The sequence below is a fragment of the Myotis yumanensis genome, unplaced genomic scaffold (genome assembly GCF_028538775.1).
Source record: "Myotis yumanensis isolate MYYU_CA2020_CCGP unplaced genomic scaffold, mMyoYum1.0.hap1 SCAF_1, whole genome shotgun sequence".
NCBI lineage: Eukaryota > Metazoa > Chordata > Mammalia > Chiroptera > Vespertilionidae > Myotis > Myotis yumanensis.
In genome coordinates this window covers 141,306,396-141,324,833 of record NW_027223752.1, presented here as the reverse complement: position 1 = coordinate 141,324,833, position 18,438 = coordinate 141,306,396, and the positions used below count along the sequence as shown (strand labels likewise).

The following is an 18,438-nucleotide window of genomic DNA, read 5'->3' as shown; positions in this document are numbered from 1 at the left end:
GGGAAATACTTGTTTAGCTAACATTTCTCATTACTCCTATAAAGATGTGTCTTCTCTGAGGAGATCTCTTGTTTTTACTATTCACATCCTTTCATTTGGTGGATTCTCTCCAGCTTCAAGTACAGCCTGCAGTAATGACTTTCAAATCTATATCCCCAACCTTGAATTCATACTTGTTCTGCTGCCTTGTATCATCACAGAGCACATCCCCTTTCATACTTGCCTTTAGTCTCAAGCTCAGTGTGTGCTGATCACAAATCAAAGATAACATAGTGTATGGGTTCTTTGAACTACCATGGGACATAGGACATATGACATAGGGTCTTTTTCATGCATACAGCAATTTTCTTCATTTAAAATATGAGCTCCCGAAAGGCTTGAATTTTACCTTATATATCAATAACATTCCCATTTATTTATTTAAATACTAGAAGGCTGGTGCACGAATTCATGCACAGGTAGGTTCCCTAGGCCTGGCCAGCAATCAGGGCTGATTGGGGCCTTCCTGCTGCCAGCCAGGGCCCTTCCTTCCAGCTGCTGGACAGGGCCTCCCTTCCTTGGCTGCTGACTGCCAGCTGGGGCCTTCCTTCATTCTGTGCTGCCCCCTGGTGGTCAGCACATGTCATAGCAAGTGATCAGTCTCCTGGTCAAACTCTGGTGGGGAAAATTTGCATATTAGGCTTTTATATATATAAATATCTTTGGTGCCTACCATGTGACAGACACTATGCTAAATCCATTACATATACACTGTCTTTTTATTTTCCCAAAACTCCATGCAGTGGATATTCCTTTTCACAGATCGCCTAGCCAAGAAAAGGCAGAGTCACAATTTATCCTTAGATCTGACTCCACAGCCTATGCTCTTCAATACTCTTCCTCTTGTATATAGAAATAGATTGAGCCCTAGCCAGTTTTGCTCAGTGGTTAGAGTGTCAGCCTGCAGACTGAAGGGTCCTGGGTTCAATGCTGGTCAAGGGCACATATCTCGGTTGCAGGCTCATCCCTGGCCCCGGTAGGGGTGTGTATGGGAGGCAACTAATTGATATGTCTCTCTCACATCGATGTCTCTGTCTCTCCCCCTCCCTTCCACTCTCTCTAAAAATCAATGGGGAAAAAATCCTCGGGTGAGGATTAACAACAACAAAAAAGAAATAGAATAAAATCCAGGATGGTGATGGGATTTTTATATCATCAAAGGAAGTTCCATAGCATAGGGCTTGGGACAGAAAGATAAGGCTTTACTACTATCTCTGCGATCTCTAACTAGATAAACTTGGGCAAAATGATTATCCTTATTAACCTTTCTATTCATTATCTATAAAAAACGACAATGCCACCCAACACAAAGATTATTAAGATGAGATGAAATAGTGTGTGTAAAACACTTAATATAGTAGTTAGTATATAGGACACAGTCAGCTCATCTCAGCTATTGTTATTGTTGTTCCCAGAGTCTAGAAGTATATCTGATATTAGCTGGAGAAAGTGGCAAGATCCAGATCAAGAAAGACCTTATATTCAGCGCTCTGAAAAATTTTCCTCTGAAGACTCCAGGGGAACCACTGAATGATATAACAATAGAAAAATACAATAAGGTATTTTCTAGAAATATTACTCTGGTGGAAAAATAGTGAATAGATAGATAGGGGTAGAATTCCAGGGCAGGAAGTCTAGTTAAGAAGTTATTAATTCAAGATATTTCTTGACCTAGGATAGTAGAGCTAGAGATGAAAAAAAGTAGATGCATTTGAGGAATATGAAGAAAGTAGACTAAAGGACTTAGAGGAAAATGGGAAGGAGTGCAGTCAAAAATGACTCATGTTTCTGGGTTTGACAACTATATAATGGTAATGCTATCCACTAGCGCCCACATTTTTCCTAAATACCCAGTATAGGTCTGCTACTTTTCTAGACACTGGAAATGCAATGGTGACCAAAACCAAAAGCATTTCTGCCCTGAAGCTTAAAGTTAGTATTATTAATAAAATAATAATTTAACCTATATATATATAAAAGCCAAGTGACCAGAATGATGAAATGACCAGAATGACTTGAACAGCTGGTCATTATGATACACACTGCGGTGGCCAACTGGCCCTATCAGGGCCCTAATTTACCACCCCCAACCTCCCGCAGGCCCCCCCCCGCCCAGTCGGCCTGGCCCCAATCAGCCCCTCCCACCCTGATTGGGGGCAGGGTCAGCCAGCTAATCTCCCATGTCCCCTCCCCCCTGCCGGCCGGACCCCACCCATGCACGAATTCATGCACCGGGCCTCTAGTCAAATATAAGATGACAACTGTGGCAATAGCTTTGAAGGAGAGGCACATGGTACAATGAGGGTAAAAACAGACAACTCTTCTACCCAGTCAGACAGGTCACGGAAGGCTTCTTTGAGTTTGTGACATGCAGACAGATCTGAAAGAGTGGGAGGAAGTGGGACAGTGTGGACAAAGCTTTGGTGGCAGGATGGAGGATGGCAAACATGAAGGGCTGAAAGGAGGGTAGTAGCTGGGCAGGTAGAGTGAGGGGGCATGGTGAAAGCTTAAGGTCTCTTGGCAGGTAATGGAGTTTGCCCCTTATCCTAAAATCAACAGGAAGCCAAAGGGGGATTTTTAGCAAGGAAGGGAATGGGGGTTATATAACTGGATTTGTTTTTTGATAAATCTACTCTGGCTACATGGTGGAGAATAAAAATATTGGAAAGAAACTCAAAGTAATCACTACCAATACAGTTAGAAGGCTATTGCAATGGTCAGGTAGAAGATGGTAGTGATGGTAATGGAGCAAAGTCAACAGGTTAAGGAGATCTTCAGGAGGTAACAGCAGTAGGACTTGGAGATGGATGAGACATGAAAGGAAAAGAAATAGAAAACTCAATTTCTAGTTAAGCAACTGACTGGATGGTGATGCCATTTGCTAACACGTGGAGCAGGCCTTTCTATGACCTTGATTTTGGATATGTGAAGTGCCTTTACAATATCCTTTTAAAAAAGATGCTGTGTAAGGATACATGGGTCTGCAACCCAGAGGAGAAGTCTGGAATAGAGATACACTCTTGTGAGTCATCTTTATGTACAGGTGCCCTAGCCTAGACAAACCATATGGAATGACAGGAGGCTGAAACCGGGCCTCCAGAGCACGAATGCTTAAAAGCTGCACAGAGAAATTAGAACCGGCACAGGTGAAGATGGGGCCAGAGAGAGGGAGAGAGAAAGAAAACCAGGACTGTGCAGTGTTATGCAGGCCAAAGCAGAGAATGTTTCCAGAGCTACATAAGTAACACCAAAGAAAGGACAGGTTCAGGAATAAAAATAAGCCTTAGATTTTAATACTGAGTTTCAAGTGCCAGGAAGGTATCCAAAAGGAAATTTCTCCCAGATTGGTGCATCTATGCGTCTATGGCACAAAAGAAAAATCTGGGCCCACAGCAGAATTGAAAGCGATCAGTATTTAGTTGCGTATGAGGCTGTGAGAGCATACCACTCAGCAAGAGGATGCAGAGTGAGTAGAGGAAAAACTGAAAGGGGGGCCATGAGGACACCAAGATTTAAGGGAGGGCAGATCAAGTGCATCCTCCAGAGGAACTTGACACAGAATAGCTGGATGAGCAAGAAGGAAAGTAGGAGATGTGGGTTGATTGAAATAGGAAAAAGAAAAACATGAAATATGGGATGACAGAAATCAATGAATGAAAGTAAGTTTTATGGATGCTTTTCTTTTTCTGTGCAGAAGCTTTTTAGTTTGATGTAGTCCCATTTATTTTTTTCATTTGTTTCTATCGGCTAAAATCCTGCTACCTGAAATGTCTGCAATTTTATTACCGATGTTTTCTTCTAGGATTTTTATGGTTTCGTGACTTACATTTAAGTCTTTTCTCCATTTTGAGTTTATTCTTGTGCATGTGTAAGTGGTGGTCTACTTTCATTTTTTTTTGCATGTACCTGTCAAAAATGGGGGACATCTGTAATAATGTCAACAATAAAAAATAAAATAAAGTAAATTACATGGAGGCAGGACTGGACAAAAGGGAGAGAGCAAAAAGCAGAATGTAGGTTGTTGAGAAACAAAATGTATGGGAATAATAAAGAATAAGACAGAAGCTCTGACTGGTGTGGTTTAGTTGGTTGAGTGTCATCCCCTGCACCAAAAGGTTGCTGGTTTGATTCCTAGTCAGAGTACATACCTAGGTTGCTGGTTTGGTGTGGGGTGCATACAGGAGGGAACTGATGTTTCTCTCTAACATCAATGTTTCTCTTCCTCTCTCTCTAAAGATCAATAAAAACATATTTTTAAAATATAAGAATGAGAGAGAAGAAAGATAGTTCCCTCATGAAGCTCGGCTTACGGAGAAAGTCGGTTCATCAAGAGAAGAATCAAGAGAAGATTGTTGTGTCTATAATGCATTCTTGTGACATAGGACAAGGAGTGAAAAGTGCCAATTGGATTTTTTTTAAGTTTATAATCGCTGAGCTTGGCAAGAGCATATTCACATATGTGGTGGAGAGCAGACTGAAAGACTGAATCAGCAACCCAACTTTTGATAAATTTGAAGAGGTAGCCAAAGTTCCATGGATGAAAAAAACAAGCTGAAATAACAGATAGTATAAACCTCATAGAGGTAGGTATGCTTTTTCCGTGGAGGTTGTAAAGAGTAACAGTCTCAATGTGACATTGAGAAGAAAAAATTCAACCACCGTTTCCATCCCCCAAGTCCTTAGGATGTGGTCATGATGCCTGTCCCCCACAGGCAGGGCTAGTGGAGAACCGGTTAGATCCCCGTTCATCTACCGTGGAAGTGGCAAAACATGGAAAGAGCAAAGAGAAGTGGGAGCATTAAAAGATTGATTCAGGAAGATAAAGCAGAGTAGTTGGACAAAAGAGAATGAAGAAATGGAGGGACGATTATTCTCTGGGCTACTGGGGAGGTTGACTGGACTAGAGTACTAGGGTGTCAAGTTGTTTCTCTTGGTGAACTGGTTAAAGCCCACCTGGAGCAGCTATCAGCGGCTCAACCTACAGAGGTTGAGTTCTGTGCAGATCAAGACCTGTAAATGCTAGTAGTGGTGGGTCTGGTCTGCCAGCACCTTCTAGTTGGAGAAAGCAGCTTCCTGCAGTGAAGTTCAACAGGCCTCCTGTTCAAATCTGGGTTGACTGACTTCCTAGCCCAGGTGAATTGGCTAAAGTATCCTTCCCGGGAACTGGAGACAGTTGTGTCCTCCAGGAGGTAATGTACTAAGGTCTCGCAGTGGGGTTACGACTCAACAAAAGCTCAATTCTTTATGACTGAATAGCTGGATAAAGCAGGTCTACACATAATATTGGATTATTTTATTCTGTTCTAGGAATGTTTAATCTCACTAACACTTGGGAGCCCAGGTATCTGCAATAGGTGTTGAAAAAAAACAAAACAGAAATCTGTATTAAATATACACATATCACCTACTTTTTAAATGCTGGGTTTCCATTTAATCTGCATCAAAAGGCAATAACAGATAGGATGACTAAATTCTAGTGCCTAATCTGAACTGACCTTGTGTTATAGAGATGTTGCAGTGAAGAAATTATATGTAGGAGCACCTCCTTATTTAAGTAAAACAAACAAAAAAAACTGCCCAAACTGAATTGTATGAAGAAACCTTATTTTTTAAAACATATTTACAGCAAATTGGAGACATATTTGCTGGCCATTAAGCAGCAACATGATTGCACTGATAACTTTGGGCTCCCGAAGACGGAATTGAGGTAAAAATCTAAATTCACTTATACATGTTGCCATAATCTGAATGTTTGTGTTCCCCCAAAATTCATATGTTGAAATCCTAATCCCCAATGTGATGGTACTAGGAGGAGGGGGCCTCTACGAGGTGATTAGGTCATGAGGGTGGAGTCCTCCTGAATAGGATTAGTGCCCTTATAAAACGTACTCCAGAGGGCTTCCTGCCCCTACCATTATATGAGGATATAATGTGAAGATGGCATCTCTGAACCAGGGGGAGGTCCTCACCAGACACTGAATCTGCCCAGCTCCTTGATCTTGGACTTCCCACCATCCAACACTGTGATTTCTCATAGTATCCGTTGTATATAAGCCACCCGGTTTATGACGTTTTTGTTATAGCAGCTCACATGGACTAAGACACATGTCAATGAATATTTCAAGAGAAAAAAACATGTTCCCTCACACTCTTCAAAACGTGGTGGTAGCTTCTCAGCTGGTTCTTTCAGAAAATATGCGTTTGAAAAACTTTCTTATGATCAGAGAACTTTATCTGCTGAAACTTCATACTGCAAAGAGGAAAGCAAAATGGTAATTGGAAGGCCAGCTTCTGCAGGGATAGTAATGAAGGCAACAAGAGACCAGGGTCCATTTCCTCACAGTAGGAACTGTGGGAGAAGAAAAATTGTTGAAGGGACCCCTGATCATATGCAGCATGAATCAACAGCCATAAAAGACATACTGTCTGTGCTGACTGTCATGAATCATGCTTTTTACAAGCATCTTCTTTGGTGAAATAACTACTAAATTCATGTCTCTCAAACTGGTCTGCTTTCTCCTTCCCTGGCCAGAAGGCAAGGTGAATAGGCACAGTGCCCTGACCACTATGGGTCAATCCCTGGAGATTGATTGAAAGTGGCTACACTTCCTGCCATGCTCAGTGTGGGGGCGCAGGGGAAGAGAGCTGCCCTGTCACTGGGCCTGCCCACCCACCCACCTACCCAACTTCTGGCTCAACCTCTTCTTAAAATAATTAGTCACTACATTTCCCATTTTAGACCTAGATTTTTAAATTATGTCACTTAACAACCATATCTAAAAAACACAAATACTTATTTCTCTTAGAAATCCTTGAATGTCTTAGGAATAACTAATTGGTGAAAAATCAGGCTCTGGGACTGTATCTTAGTAGCAGAGTCAGTGAGCAATTGTGCCTTCCTTACCTGGCTTCCAGAAGTGTCAAAGTGCTGCCTGGTGAGAGCCAAGATATCTTCTGTCTCGTTCTGAGACAGGAAATACGAGTCTTCATCCTGCCTCAGGCTGAGGAGGCTGTGCAGGTAAAACTTATACTCCTTATTGCTCATGTTGAGCTTTGAGGAACAGATCTCCTCCTGGTGAATGATGTAATAGAGGAGGAGAAGGGAAACTCTCTGAATCACTTCCTCTCTGAGCTGATCTTCGAAATTTCCTCCAGCAATTAGCAGCAGGGCATCTGGTTCAAAGCACTGGGGGGAAAAGCATAAAACAAAGACAAAAACAGAAACAAAACTCAGCCATAGGTCCTTCAACATTAATTACCACAGTTTCCACTGCTTATAACTCCATCAATAGGAGGGGAAAGTGGGTAGGCCCAATAGCCAGATTCAAGTAAACCATGGTTGGATTTTTATGTAACAATGATGTCCTCCCAGAAAGTCCTTATTCCCTAAAAGTGGTCCCTCTATCTCCTACTACAGTGCCACAAGTTGTCCATTTGTTACCTTGAATAAAAGCAGCTGACTCATTGGCGCTGAAAGCAATGGCCCATTGCATTTAGAATGAAATCGAAGCTCCTTATCATTGTCTCCTTGATCTGGCTCCTGCCTCCCCTACATTACATTAGCTTCTCTCCACTTCTCTCAACAAACTTCTGCCCCTGTGACTTTTCTGGCCGTCACCCAGCTCTTTCCCACCATCTTTCAGGTCTTCTTATTCTCCTCACCTCACTCATCTCAGCTTTAAGTGCCACTCCCTCCTAGATGTCTCTGGCACACACTGTCTAAAGTTGAAAGCCCCCTGCTCCATCCCATGTTCTCCCACACAGCGCTGTTCAATAGAAATAGGATGCAAGCCACAAATGTGAGCCACACATATCATTTAAATTTTCCAGTAGCCACATTTTAAAAAGTAAAAAAGGAATGGTGAAATTAATTCTAATAATATATTTTATTGAAGTTTCTATGTGCAAGATACAATAATTTCAACATGCAATTTAAAATTTTAAAAATTATAAATGAACTATTTGGCATATATATATGCATATATATACACATATATATGCATATATATGTATATATATATGCATATATATGTGTATATATATATATATATATATATATATATATAATGTGTATATTGATTTCAGAGAGGAAGGGAGAGGGAGAAAGAGATAGAAACATCAATGATGAGAGAGAATCATTGATTGCCTGCCTCCTGAATGCCCCCTACTGGGGATTGAGCCCACAACTGAGGCATGTGCCCTTGACCAGAATCCAACCCAGGACCCCTGAGTCCACAGGCCAACGCTCTATCCACTGAGCCAAACCAGCTAGGGCTATTTGGCATTCTTTTTGTCATGGTAAGTCTTGGGAATCTGGCATGTATTCTAAACTGACCAGCAGATCTCAATTCAGGTGAGCCCCATAGCAAGTGCCCAAGAGCCAACTCGTGGCAGAGATAGCACACACCACTTTTTTATTTTCTTCATAGCACTAGGATTTGAAAATTACATTGTCTACTTGTTTTTTCCCTCTTTCCCCTTGATGACAACTGGTCCATTAAGTCTGGATTTTGTCTGCTTTGTGCACAGTTCAGCCTCAGCATCTAGCACAATGCCTGGCACTGACGCGGTGTGAAAATGGAATGCATGAATGCCATCTGTCTTTTACCCTACGTAAGAGAATTGCTAGAAGATTTTTCATGATGCTTGATTCATTTCACAGCCCATACACCTGGCTCATCTAGTCTGGCAAAAGAAGGTGTTTGGGGAGATGTGGTGGAATATCGAGGATAAAGATAGACACAGAGGTTGTTGAGGGGAAGCTTTCCCAGCTAGACAGGAGCTGCCTTTCCTGAGAGACCAGTAGGGAGCGCCTGAGAGTTCTCCGGGGACCCCAGAAGCAGCCCATTACAGGGTATCATCCTCAACCTGAAGGTATCGAGGGATACAAGGCCTGAGCCTCCGAGGGTTTGCCCCACTGTGGGACAGTTTATTATATCTTTTTTAAAATTGAGGTATAATTGACATATAACAGCATATTAGTTTCAAATGTATAACATAATGTTTCAATATTTATATATATATATTGCAAAATGATCACCCCATTACATCCCCAGGACTTATAACTGGAAGACTGTACCACTGACCAAAGTGTCTGAGTCACAAAGAAACACACCATCCATCTCTAAAGAAAAGCATTAGGCACATCTTCACAAGCCACAGACTCCAATCTATCCCCAACTCAACTGCAAGGGACGAGAACTCAGCAAACACAGGGACAGGTTTCCCAATAAGACCAACTCTTAAGATGAATATCAAGCCTCACCACTGAAACCACAGTAGCCTTCCTGCTCCCTAAGTAGCCCACAAGAAAAGTCTATGAGTTGGTTGTTGTTGACAGGGATCACACCAAGACCTAAGGAGGTGAATCAGCTGAAATAGGTATAATAAAGCCATGCTTTGTACCAAATAACCTCCTGAAACCAAACTACAGACAGTCCTCGGGTTACATCGGACTTGACATATGTCATTTTGTGTTATGCCACCATCTCCCATCTACACTAATAAAAGAGAAAGATGCAAATTGACCGTACCTCTGCAACGCCCGTCAGCCAATCAGGAGTGAGTATGCAAATTAACCCAACAAAGATAGCAGCAGCCCTGCTCCCCAGCCACTCTGGGCCTCTGGGCAGCATGCATGCAGGCACAGAGTGGCCAGGTGGGGCAGGACACCTGCTATGAGGGGGAAGGCAGGGGACGGAGGGAGCTACAGGAGCGGCGCTCCGGCTGGAGCGAAGACTGAAGGCTCCGGTCACAGCGAAGATGGAAGGCAGCGGCCAGAGCGAAGGCCTGGGCAGCCAGGGGAAGGAAGGCCTATTGCATGAATCTTTGTGCAACAGGCCTCTAGTTTATTTATAAAAAAAAAAAAAAAATAGAGTTCCATCATTTTGACATACGTACATATGTGCTTTATGTTTTTTATTATTTATTTACCACAAGTAAAGGTCAGGAATTGCTATCTTTCTTTCAAATTTTTTTTTACTGTTTCACTTCATTATTGCTGTGTATGTGCTCCATGTGAGTGACGTCGGTGTTTATGTAGGTGGATTCTGACTTACAGTGAAAATCGCATTATGTCGTGCGTAGGAATGGATCTTTGATGTAATCTGAGGACCTATTATATTGTTGTATTAGCTACCAGTTATTGAAAGCCTTGTGTCCAAGACAGTGCTAAGCACTTATGTATTTTGGCATTCCTTGATGTATAAATCTAATTGGTTTTGAAAAAGGTGTCAAATAATGATTTTTTTGGATAGTGGCAACCTTATGCATTGTTTTAAATGAAAAACAAAACAAAAAAAAACAAAACAAAATCTAGACAGCCTATGTAAAAATCCACCAAACATTTCTGCATAGTATAATGCATTTAGAATTCCAATTCCCCAATTATTTAATGCATGATGAATTAATGGGTACATTTATATGTAGTATGCAAGGATACTACACAGAATCAGGTTTAAATTATGTTTTCCCTCTGAGGGAGGTATACCGACGATATATATAAAAACTCAGTATAAGAGAGGGTAAGTAACATACCTAAAGCCACACAGCTAATAGCACTTGCCCAGTCTTAATTCCTGCTCTGCCAATGATATATTTTATTCTCTTACTAGAGGCCCCGTGCATGAAATTCATGCATTGGGGGGGGGGGGGGGGGGGGTCATCCTTCAACCTGGTCTGCACTCTCTCCAATCCAGGACCCTTTGGGAGATGTCTGACTGCCTCTTGAAATCTGGGATCACTGGCTCCTAACCACTCCCCTACTGGCCTGATTGCCCCTAACTGCTCCCCTGCTGGCCTGATCGCCCCTAACCACCTCTGCCTTGCCCCACACCCGGGACCCAGGATTCCCTCCTCTGGCCAGTCGCAGGCACCCAGGACCCGGGCTTCCCTCCCTCTGGTTGGCTGCAGGCACCCGGGACCGCAGGGCGGGTAGCTTGTCCCTCTCCCAGGCCACAGCCCCAGCTGCTGGTGCCTGGGACCACGGGGCAGGCAGCTTGTCCCTTTCCCGGGCCACAGCCTGGCTGGTCCCCATTCCTCTCTTACGAGCTCATTTGTGCCTGGCTAGTCCCCATTCCTCTCTCCTTAGTGTTGAGTGTCTGAGCCGTTATGGCATGACAACCATTTGCATATTAGCTCTTTATTATATAGGATTCCATTGTTTTGTGCCATGGAGAGTATATACTGTGGAACTACCTACATAATTGCTATGCTGCCCCTCACCCAATAATTTTCTCTCCCTCCTATTTGGTAGGAAGAAATTTGGTCAATGAAGAGGCTAGGGGATTGTAGTGCTCTAATATCTATCAATGAGACTATTTTAAAATCAGAGGGTTGAATGAGGTCCTGTTTGTAGATTTTTAAGTGCTATTCAGGTTGTTTGATGGGACCAGGTAGGTAGAAAGAAGAGCATCAAGAACACAAGGAATATGACCTCCATGAAGCCATCAGATCATGCACATGTGGCCAGGGCTTGGTTGACAGTACACAGCAGTGTACGTGTCCCCACTTCCCCTCATCTGAAGTGCCTGAGACTCCTGTCCATTTGTGGCTCCTCCTCAATGCTCTTGCCTCGTCTCTTTCTAGGGTTGGAAGAGGAGGAGTGTGGTATGGGGCAGCAGAGGATAGGGTAAGGTCTGTAACCCTGCAGATGTTCACTCCAGAAATGGCTTATAAAAAGCATACAACTTGGAAAGTACACTGGTGTATGAGTTTGAAAAGTTTTAAATAGTTATGGAAGCAGCTTATTCTGTCTGACTAGAGATTTTGGTCACCTTGAATACATAGATGTTGCCTACCCCTTACTTTAATTTTTTGAGGCCTGATGAAAGGAAGCTGTCAAATTATTATGGGCTGAACACTTTGTGCTCTTTTATGATATTTGAATCTTAAACAAGTTCCCTTCATGGAGAAGGTCGTGGCTTGAGGAAAGGAGTCTGCAGGGAGCATCAGAGGAGCTCGTGTAAGAATATGTAGATTTCCTCCTGAGCACAGACGTGGCAGAAGCACTGTGGGAAGGGGAGCTGTGGGGGGACCAGAATTTGCAGTGCATCGCACTGGGTTTAGCTATGAAAGTGTTGCGGCGGTTCAGTAGAGTTTGGGAGAGGATATTTAGTAAAACTGTGCGCTCATTGGCACCCCAGAGGCATCAAGACCTGTCTAAAGCTCTGAATCCAGGGAAGTAACTTTTCGTTAGAGAAGAATGGGCTCCTTCAGAAGTAATCCGTTGGTTTTTCTTTTAATCTTATCAGATGGGGGCATAAGGTTTGAGAGGGGGGAAACACTGATTCCGGAAAATTGTTTTAAAATTTCCATAAACTTTGGGGAAATATTGGTCAAAATGGTTAGAGGTTTTCCGTGGCCTCCGTAGTCAAGTCAGATCGCCTCCCCTAATGCAGCATCATTCATGGTTTATGTCTGCCAGGTGAGAGCCTCAGTGACAAAAAGCTACACAAAATCTTTCTTCTTCTACGGGAGCCAAGCAGTTGTCAAACCTGCAGGACCAACTTGAAGGGCTTTAGACCAAAAGATGTTTAGAATTTGATTTGGGATTATGACTAAACCCATATGACTAAATCTAAATTCTCAGATTTTTCTAAGGTGTTGTTTTTTAAGGGGGTAGGAGAATGCTAACAATTGACCGTAAAATACAAGAGGGAAATTGTACTTCTCTTTATTCTCCCACACAAAGATCAGGAAGGATGTTAGCTGATGGCAGGCACTAGCTTTGTGTGGGTCTGTTCTAAGACTTAGGGCATTTCTGACTTCCAAAAAAGAAAAGTCTTAACAGAGAAGAGTTAAGATAAACTTGTTAGACAAACAAGATAAAGCTTGATGCTTTTCGTTTGCACTTTTCCCATGACAGTTAGACAAGCGGAGGGAGGGGTGCGAATTAGATGCGGATCCTTAAAGCAGCCATTCTCTTCCCCTGAAATGGTCTAAGAATCGCCTGGAGATTTCCGTTAGAAACCCCAAGTCCCTGGGACAGCTGAGGGGGCGGGGGACAGCGGGAGGGGGCCAGCGAGGAATGTCTCATTTCTCAGCAGCACTGCAGGTACTTCCCAAACACCGCTCCAGTGTCCCTGGAAAAGGAGAAGTGGACATTTCCTGGAGGAATAGGACATGTAAGGGGACAGGGAGAGCCTAAGCTCCTGGGTCCAAGCTCATTCACACATGGCCACGTGGTCCTCACGGAAAGCAGCCTGAGGAAGGAATCGCCACCTCAGTCCTCTGTCTTATGGATGAGGATGTTGAGGTTCTGCATGTCCTAACAGCTGGAAGGTGCCAGAGCACTGCTGGCTGACTCCGCACCCCACCAGGTTCCTTTTCCTTCACCACACCTGCAACCCACGTAGGATGGTGGTTTTCATTATTACTGAGTGGAATTTATTCTTTTGGAGTTACTTAATTCCTCATTAAATTAATCAAAACTCCATTTTAACCCTTCTCATTAAAAAAAAGGAAAAGCCACAACCAGGCAAGCTATCCATTTCAAAGGCTGCAGCTTGGATAAACTTATTCTTAAATGCACAGTGCCCGAAAATGCTTCAATTTATTTTATTTTATTTTTAAGTATTCAGTTTATACCCAGGCCTCAAATAAAATTAGGAATACTTTTTTCCTCTCCACCTTCCTCTTTTTCCAGATATTTGGGGATATGAACTCACCCTTTTGCCCTCTTTTTTTACCACAAAATTTCTAATATGAATGCTGCTTCTGTGGACAAAGTCCCTAAAAAGACAAAAAAAAAAAAAAAAAAGATTCAATGACGACTGAAGTCCTGTGATTTGCCCCAGGATGTGGGTGTTAGTGAAATCTGTCTCTCCTCACTGGTTGAGAATGACATGGGAGATGTCATGGCTCCTCCATTATGGGTGTTTCAGACGAACTGGAGCCTTTGATCAGGTTAATCTGAAATTTGTCTTTTTTTTTTTTTTTTAACCCCAGTCTCTTCCAAAGAGAAATAGTAAGAAGGCAAAACTATTACAGACGGTGTTTGACTTCCTAGGAATGGAACTAATTCAAATGGAAGCTAATTTAGCCAAACTCTCAATAATGTCACAGGAACCAAAAAGTATCAAACAACCCCTCCTCCCCAAAGGAGTGGAGAACAGCTCTGCATGTTTACATTCCCCCCGGCTAAACGAATATTCGAGCAGCCTTAACAAGGCACATCATGTCATTAGAGAACATTTCCCTGAAGCAAATTCTCAGAGGACATTAATAAGATATGACTCCTACTTATTTCCAGTGGGAAGTCTTATGTTGCTATATATATAAATTAATGTCATCACAGATGAGTTGCCGATTAGAACACATGTTTTCTCTGGGAACCCCTGGGGATAGTACTAATTATTGAATTATTTATTGTTTGCACAGAGCAGAGAAAAATTCTCTCCATGAGCAAGACCCTTCTGTCAGGAAAAACAAAACACTGGCCAGAAATGTTGCCCCGAGAACCAAAGGGGATTGAGAAAGCCGGCCAAAATTTATTTTGGGGGGCAGTTGTTTGCTTGTCTTATTGATTGTTTGGCATCTTCGTTTATGTATTTGTTTGTGGTTCTTTCTGAAACATCTCACCGGGCAAGAAAGAAATGGTGACTCGTGATTTTGTTTGGAGTCAATTTAGGACATGGGTTCTTACCGCTTGTGCTGCTGCTATCAATCCCCCCAGCATGCCATCCACCCACCCTAATGGGGACATGCTGAGGCCACATTAATGCTGATTGTCCATTACAGTGGCCTGCAGACGTTTTTTTAAAATTCCATCCTAGGCAAATACAACCTCAATCTCCAGAAGAGGAACCCCCAACATGGACATTTTGTGAAATCTGCCCGGGAGACACCGACTGCAGCCAGGGTCTGAGCCACCTCGTAGACTGGGAAAAGGCTTGCACTGGACCTCAGGAGCCTGGGCCTCATTGTAGCTCTGCCCATGGCACTCCCATCCCCCCGCTCAGATCCCCTATTTCCAAAAAGATGATTATCACTACCCACCACGCAAAAAAAAATTAGAAAATGCCAGTTGATATCCAGGAAAAAAAGTACTTGAAATTTCAACATTAGACAAATATCCGATTTTCAAGCCTCAGAAAACAAATAGCGTTTACCCAACCCATCACATACAAGTTCCCACAAACTCCCAAAAGAGATTAGTAAACCAGAAAGAAGACAGAACTAACTTCTCACTCCCAAGGGAACACCTCCCAGCCCGCAGACGGGGTGTAACAACACTTTCATAAACATTGCCATTTTAATAAAAAAGAACACGTTCCCTGTCTTTAGCTGCTATGCGCAGGGCACCGACTGACTTTTTGTCTCGCAAATAGGGGAACTGTTAGGCCGCAGTGCGCTGCGCTCTTGGTTCCTGGAAGGGCCTCGTTGGCTGAGATTTACCGAAGTTAATGGCTGGGGAATCTATCACTCTCTTTTGGGAATGCCCTGGCACCTGATCCCACTCTATGGCACTAACCAGGTTGCAGCCTCCTCGCAGTGCATTTGTCCTGCGTGGGCAGCCAGTTTTCTCCAACAACGTTTTGATGAGGCTTCTGGAGTGGTTCAGGGGCGGGTGGTCGCCAGCAGAGAGGACGCGGAGGACTGCTGTCAGCTGGCCAGGACTCCAAGCGCCGCTGCTGTCCCGGGCGGAGGGTTTCTGTGTCTCAGCAGAGGGCACAAGGCTGAGGAGAAGGAGCAATGGCAGGCAGGGTCCCGAGAGCCTTTTCCAGAAGCACATTTCCACTCCTCCTTCGCCTGCAGTGTGTCTCTGATGGAGTAGACGGGTTGGTGTCCACGGGGTGCACTTGTACCAGAGGAATTTCTGTGGCGAAGGGGGAAAATAAGGCTTTAATTATTATGCCTGCCACGTGTTTGAAAGAGTTCATTAATTGGGTGGCTAAGCTGCTTTGCAATGACAAGCTGTTTCTGAACAACAGGGTGTCTGGTCTGTAGGTCATTGCTAACCCCAAACAGCAGGAAACTATCCTGGCTGTGGACTTTCAAACTGTAGGAAAACCAAGAATGTGGCTGTATTGCCTCTCTGAACTAAACCTAGAGTCAAAAATTAAGAAGAATACGTTTCTCTGTTCATCCTGGTATAAGTCATAGGACCCGGGACAGGAAACACCCTCATTTTATCTCCTTGGTAAGAACTCCCAGGGCTTTGTGGTCCCGATCACTGAAACATGTAAATAAAACTAAAGAGAAATTACATTTTTAAAAATTGCCAATGTCATGTAGAGTTGGAAGGTTTTATGTAAAGAAGGGTGCTGGAAGAAAAACAGTAACATTCAGAAAACACTGGTCTGCCTTTAGATTTTAGTTTATTTAAAGTACAAACGATCTTACAAAAAAGAAAAAAAAAGAATTTCAAGACCTCATGAGCCATGATAAATCCACGTACTCCGTGGTCATTAAAGGGGTAAGAGGACAACATGAGAGCCAATCAATTTCTGGAACAAAATTTAATCTCTTCAAAACAATTGCTTAAGAAATGCAAAATGTTAACAGTATCTCATGTCCAATTTTGGCCCAGAGATGAGCTAATAATGACCGTGGGGTAGTAACAAAAATATTGGGATTACTTTTATAGTTTAAAAAAAAAGGTGGAAGAGTTAAGATTCTTCAGTTAGCAATTTAAAAAATGACAGAGGATGATACAAACATTTCTAAACCTAGTGCTTACCTTCAGAGGGAAGACAAATGGCTATTTATCTGGAGCTCTTCGGCCTTTTAAACCTCAGAGAGCATTTTGTGGTTACAAAGTCCTCTGTTTTTAAAATTCCTTGACTGTGTGCTGGGAGCTGGAAGGGATTATTCCAGCCCCGTGAAGTTTCCAGTTGCCATGGAGAGAGCTGCTCTGAAGGTAACAATGAAGGTGGATAAAAGTGAGAACTTTCGTCTGGCAGGTTTTCAGGAAAATCAAATAAAACTGATTCATGAACCCGACTTTTTCATATTAATATTTACCAATGTTCATAGAGTCACCGACAGTCACTTGCCTTTTAAGGGGCAGATCAAAGTCAAAAGATTTCACCTTGTAGAATGGAAAAGTTTTAGTGTCAGATTAAGGTGTTTTTTTTCCTTTCCAGTTGGTTCTGTGATAACTGTTTCAGCCACACTCCAACCAAGCATTTGTGGAAAAGATACCTGGTAGACTCTTTAGAATCTTATTTATTTTACAAGGTAGAGAGGTTTAACAGATTTAACATGGTTATAAATTGATAAATAGATATTTTCAAATGAGAAGGAAAGTATTTGTGGGAGGAATAAAGTTCTTACCTGGGAAATAAGTGGATGTGAATGGAGAACTTTAATTAGCTGTGTACGTTATGATCTCTGCATCTGCAGTAGAAGTGACTACATAGGATCCTTCAGACTCTAAATCGGGCTCCAGATAAATTACTAGTGAATAAATGACTACAAGAACAAAGTGGTCAATTTTACAGGACGGAAGAGAAGTTAAAATGCAAACTTTCAAGTGGACTAAGTACACATAAATGGCACATAGTACACAGAAACACAAAGTGACTCTGCAGAATGATGGATAGAGATTTATGAGTTCAATTCCATAGGTGGTAGATGGGAAGGAGTGGGGCTATGGTGAAGAGGCAGAGGAAATGAGAAGAGAAAGAAGTTAGGATAGTTTCCTCAATCACTAATTGGATATGAAAACTTGGAACAATAGGGTGAGATAATCCTAAAAGACCGCTGGTAACATTGATAGAAATATGGCTGGCACAAAAGCTCCCAGAAAATGCCTGCTTTCTTGTTAATTCCAAATATGGAGGACTTGGATTCATCTAAACTGTCAAGGGAAGGGGCTTGGCCCGTGGTGGTGAAACCTAATGCAGTTCCAGCTGCCTGCTGCAAAGAAAGCCAAATTCATGACACAGTGCTGCTGAGAAGGAAAAGGGCTTATTCAAATGCTGGTCACCTGAGAAGATGGGGGACTCTCGTCCCAAAGCCCTTTTTAACATCTCAGTGCAGGCAGGGTGTTTTTTTTTTTTTTATCAGGAAGGAAAGGGAAAGCAGAACAAAGATATCAGGGGGAGGGGGCTGTGGACATGCAGGCGGTGTTCTTGCTGGTCCTGATATAGATCTTTAACATCAGCCAAAGTCTTGTATTCAAGCTGCCCCAGGCCCATGCAGGATCCAGGAACAGCTGGTTTCTTCAATACACACCCACACACAAAAGGTTCTTGGCGATTTATGGCAGGCATGACTAACCTGGCCTTCTTTGAAGACTTATATCCTGTTTTCTGACACAGGGAAAAGTATTGTTCATTATATGTTATTTAATAGAGAAGGTTATTTTTCAGGTTAGTGTAAGATTTCATGTAAGATGTGCCGGATGCACGGGCTGTGCAGGATGTCTTCCCATGGGCCTTAATATGGATCTTT

At 42.7% G+C, this 18,438-nt stretch overlaps 1 protein-coding gene across 8 annotated transcripts in view; it reads right to left on the bottom strand.

The window, feature by feature from the left end:
• The window catches only part of SLC39A12 (solute carrier family 39 member 12), a 71,200-nt gene extending 54,400 nt beyond the window's left edge, over window positions 1-16,800 (bottom strand). For all 8 annotated transcript variants that reach the window (XM_070408085.1, XM_070408104.1, XM_070408094.1 and 5 more), the window contains exons 1-3: window positions 16,721-16,800; window positions 15,512-15,856; window positions 6,944-7,225 (exon numbers count right to left, since the gene is read on the bottom strand). In XM_070408085.1, the coding sequence (XP_070264186.1) occupies window positions 6,944-7,225; window positions 15,512-15,772 (543 nt within the window). In that variant the 5' untranslated portion in view covers window positions 15,773-15,856; window positions 16,721-16,800. The remainder of the gene's footprint in view (window positions 1-6,943; window positions 7,226-15,511; window positions 15,857-16,720) is intronic.
• Window positions 16,801-18,438: the final 1,638 nt, after the last annotated feature.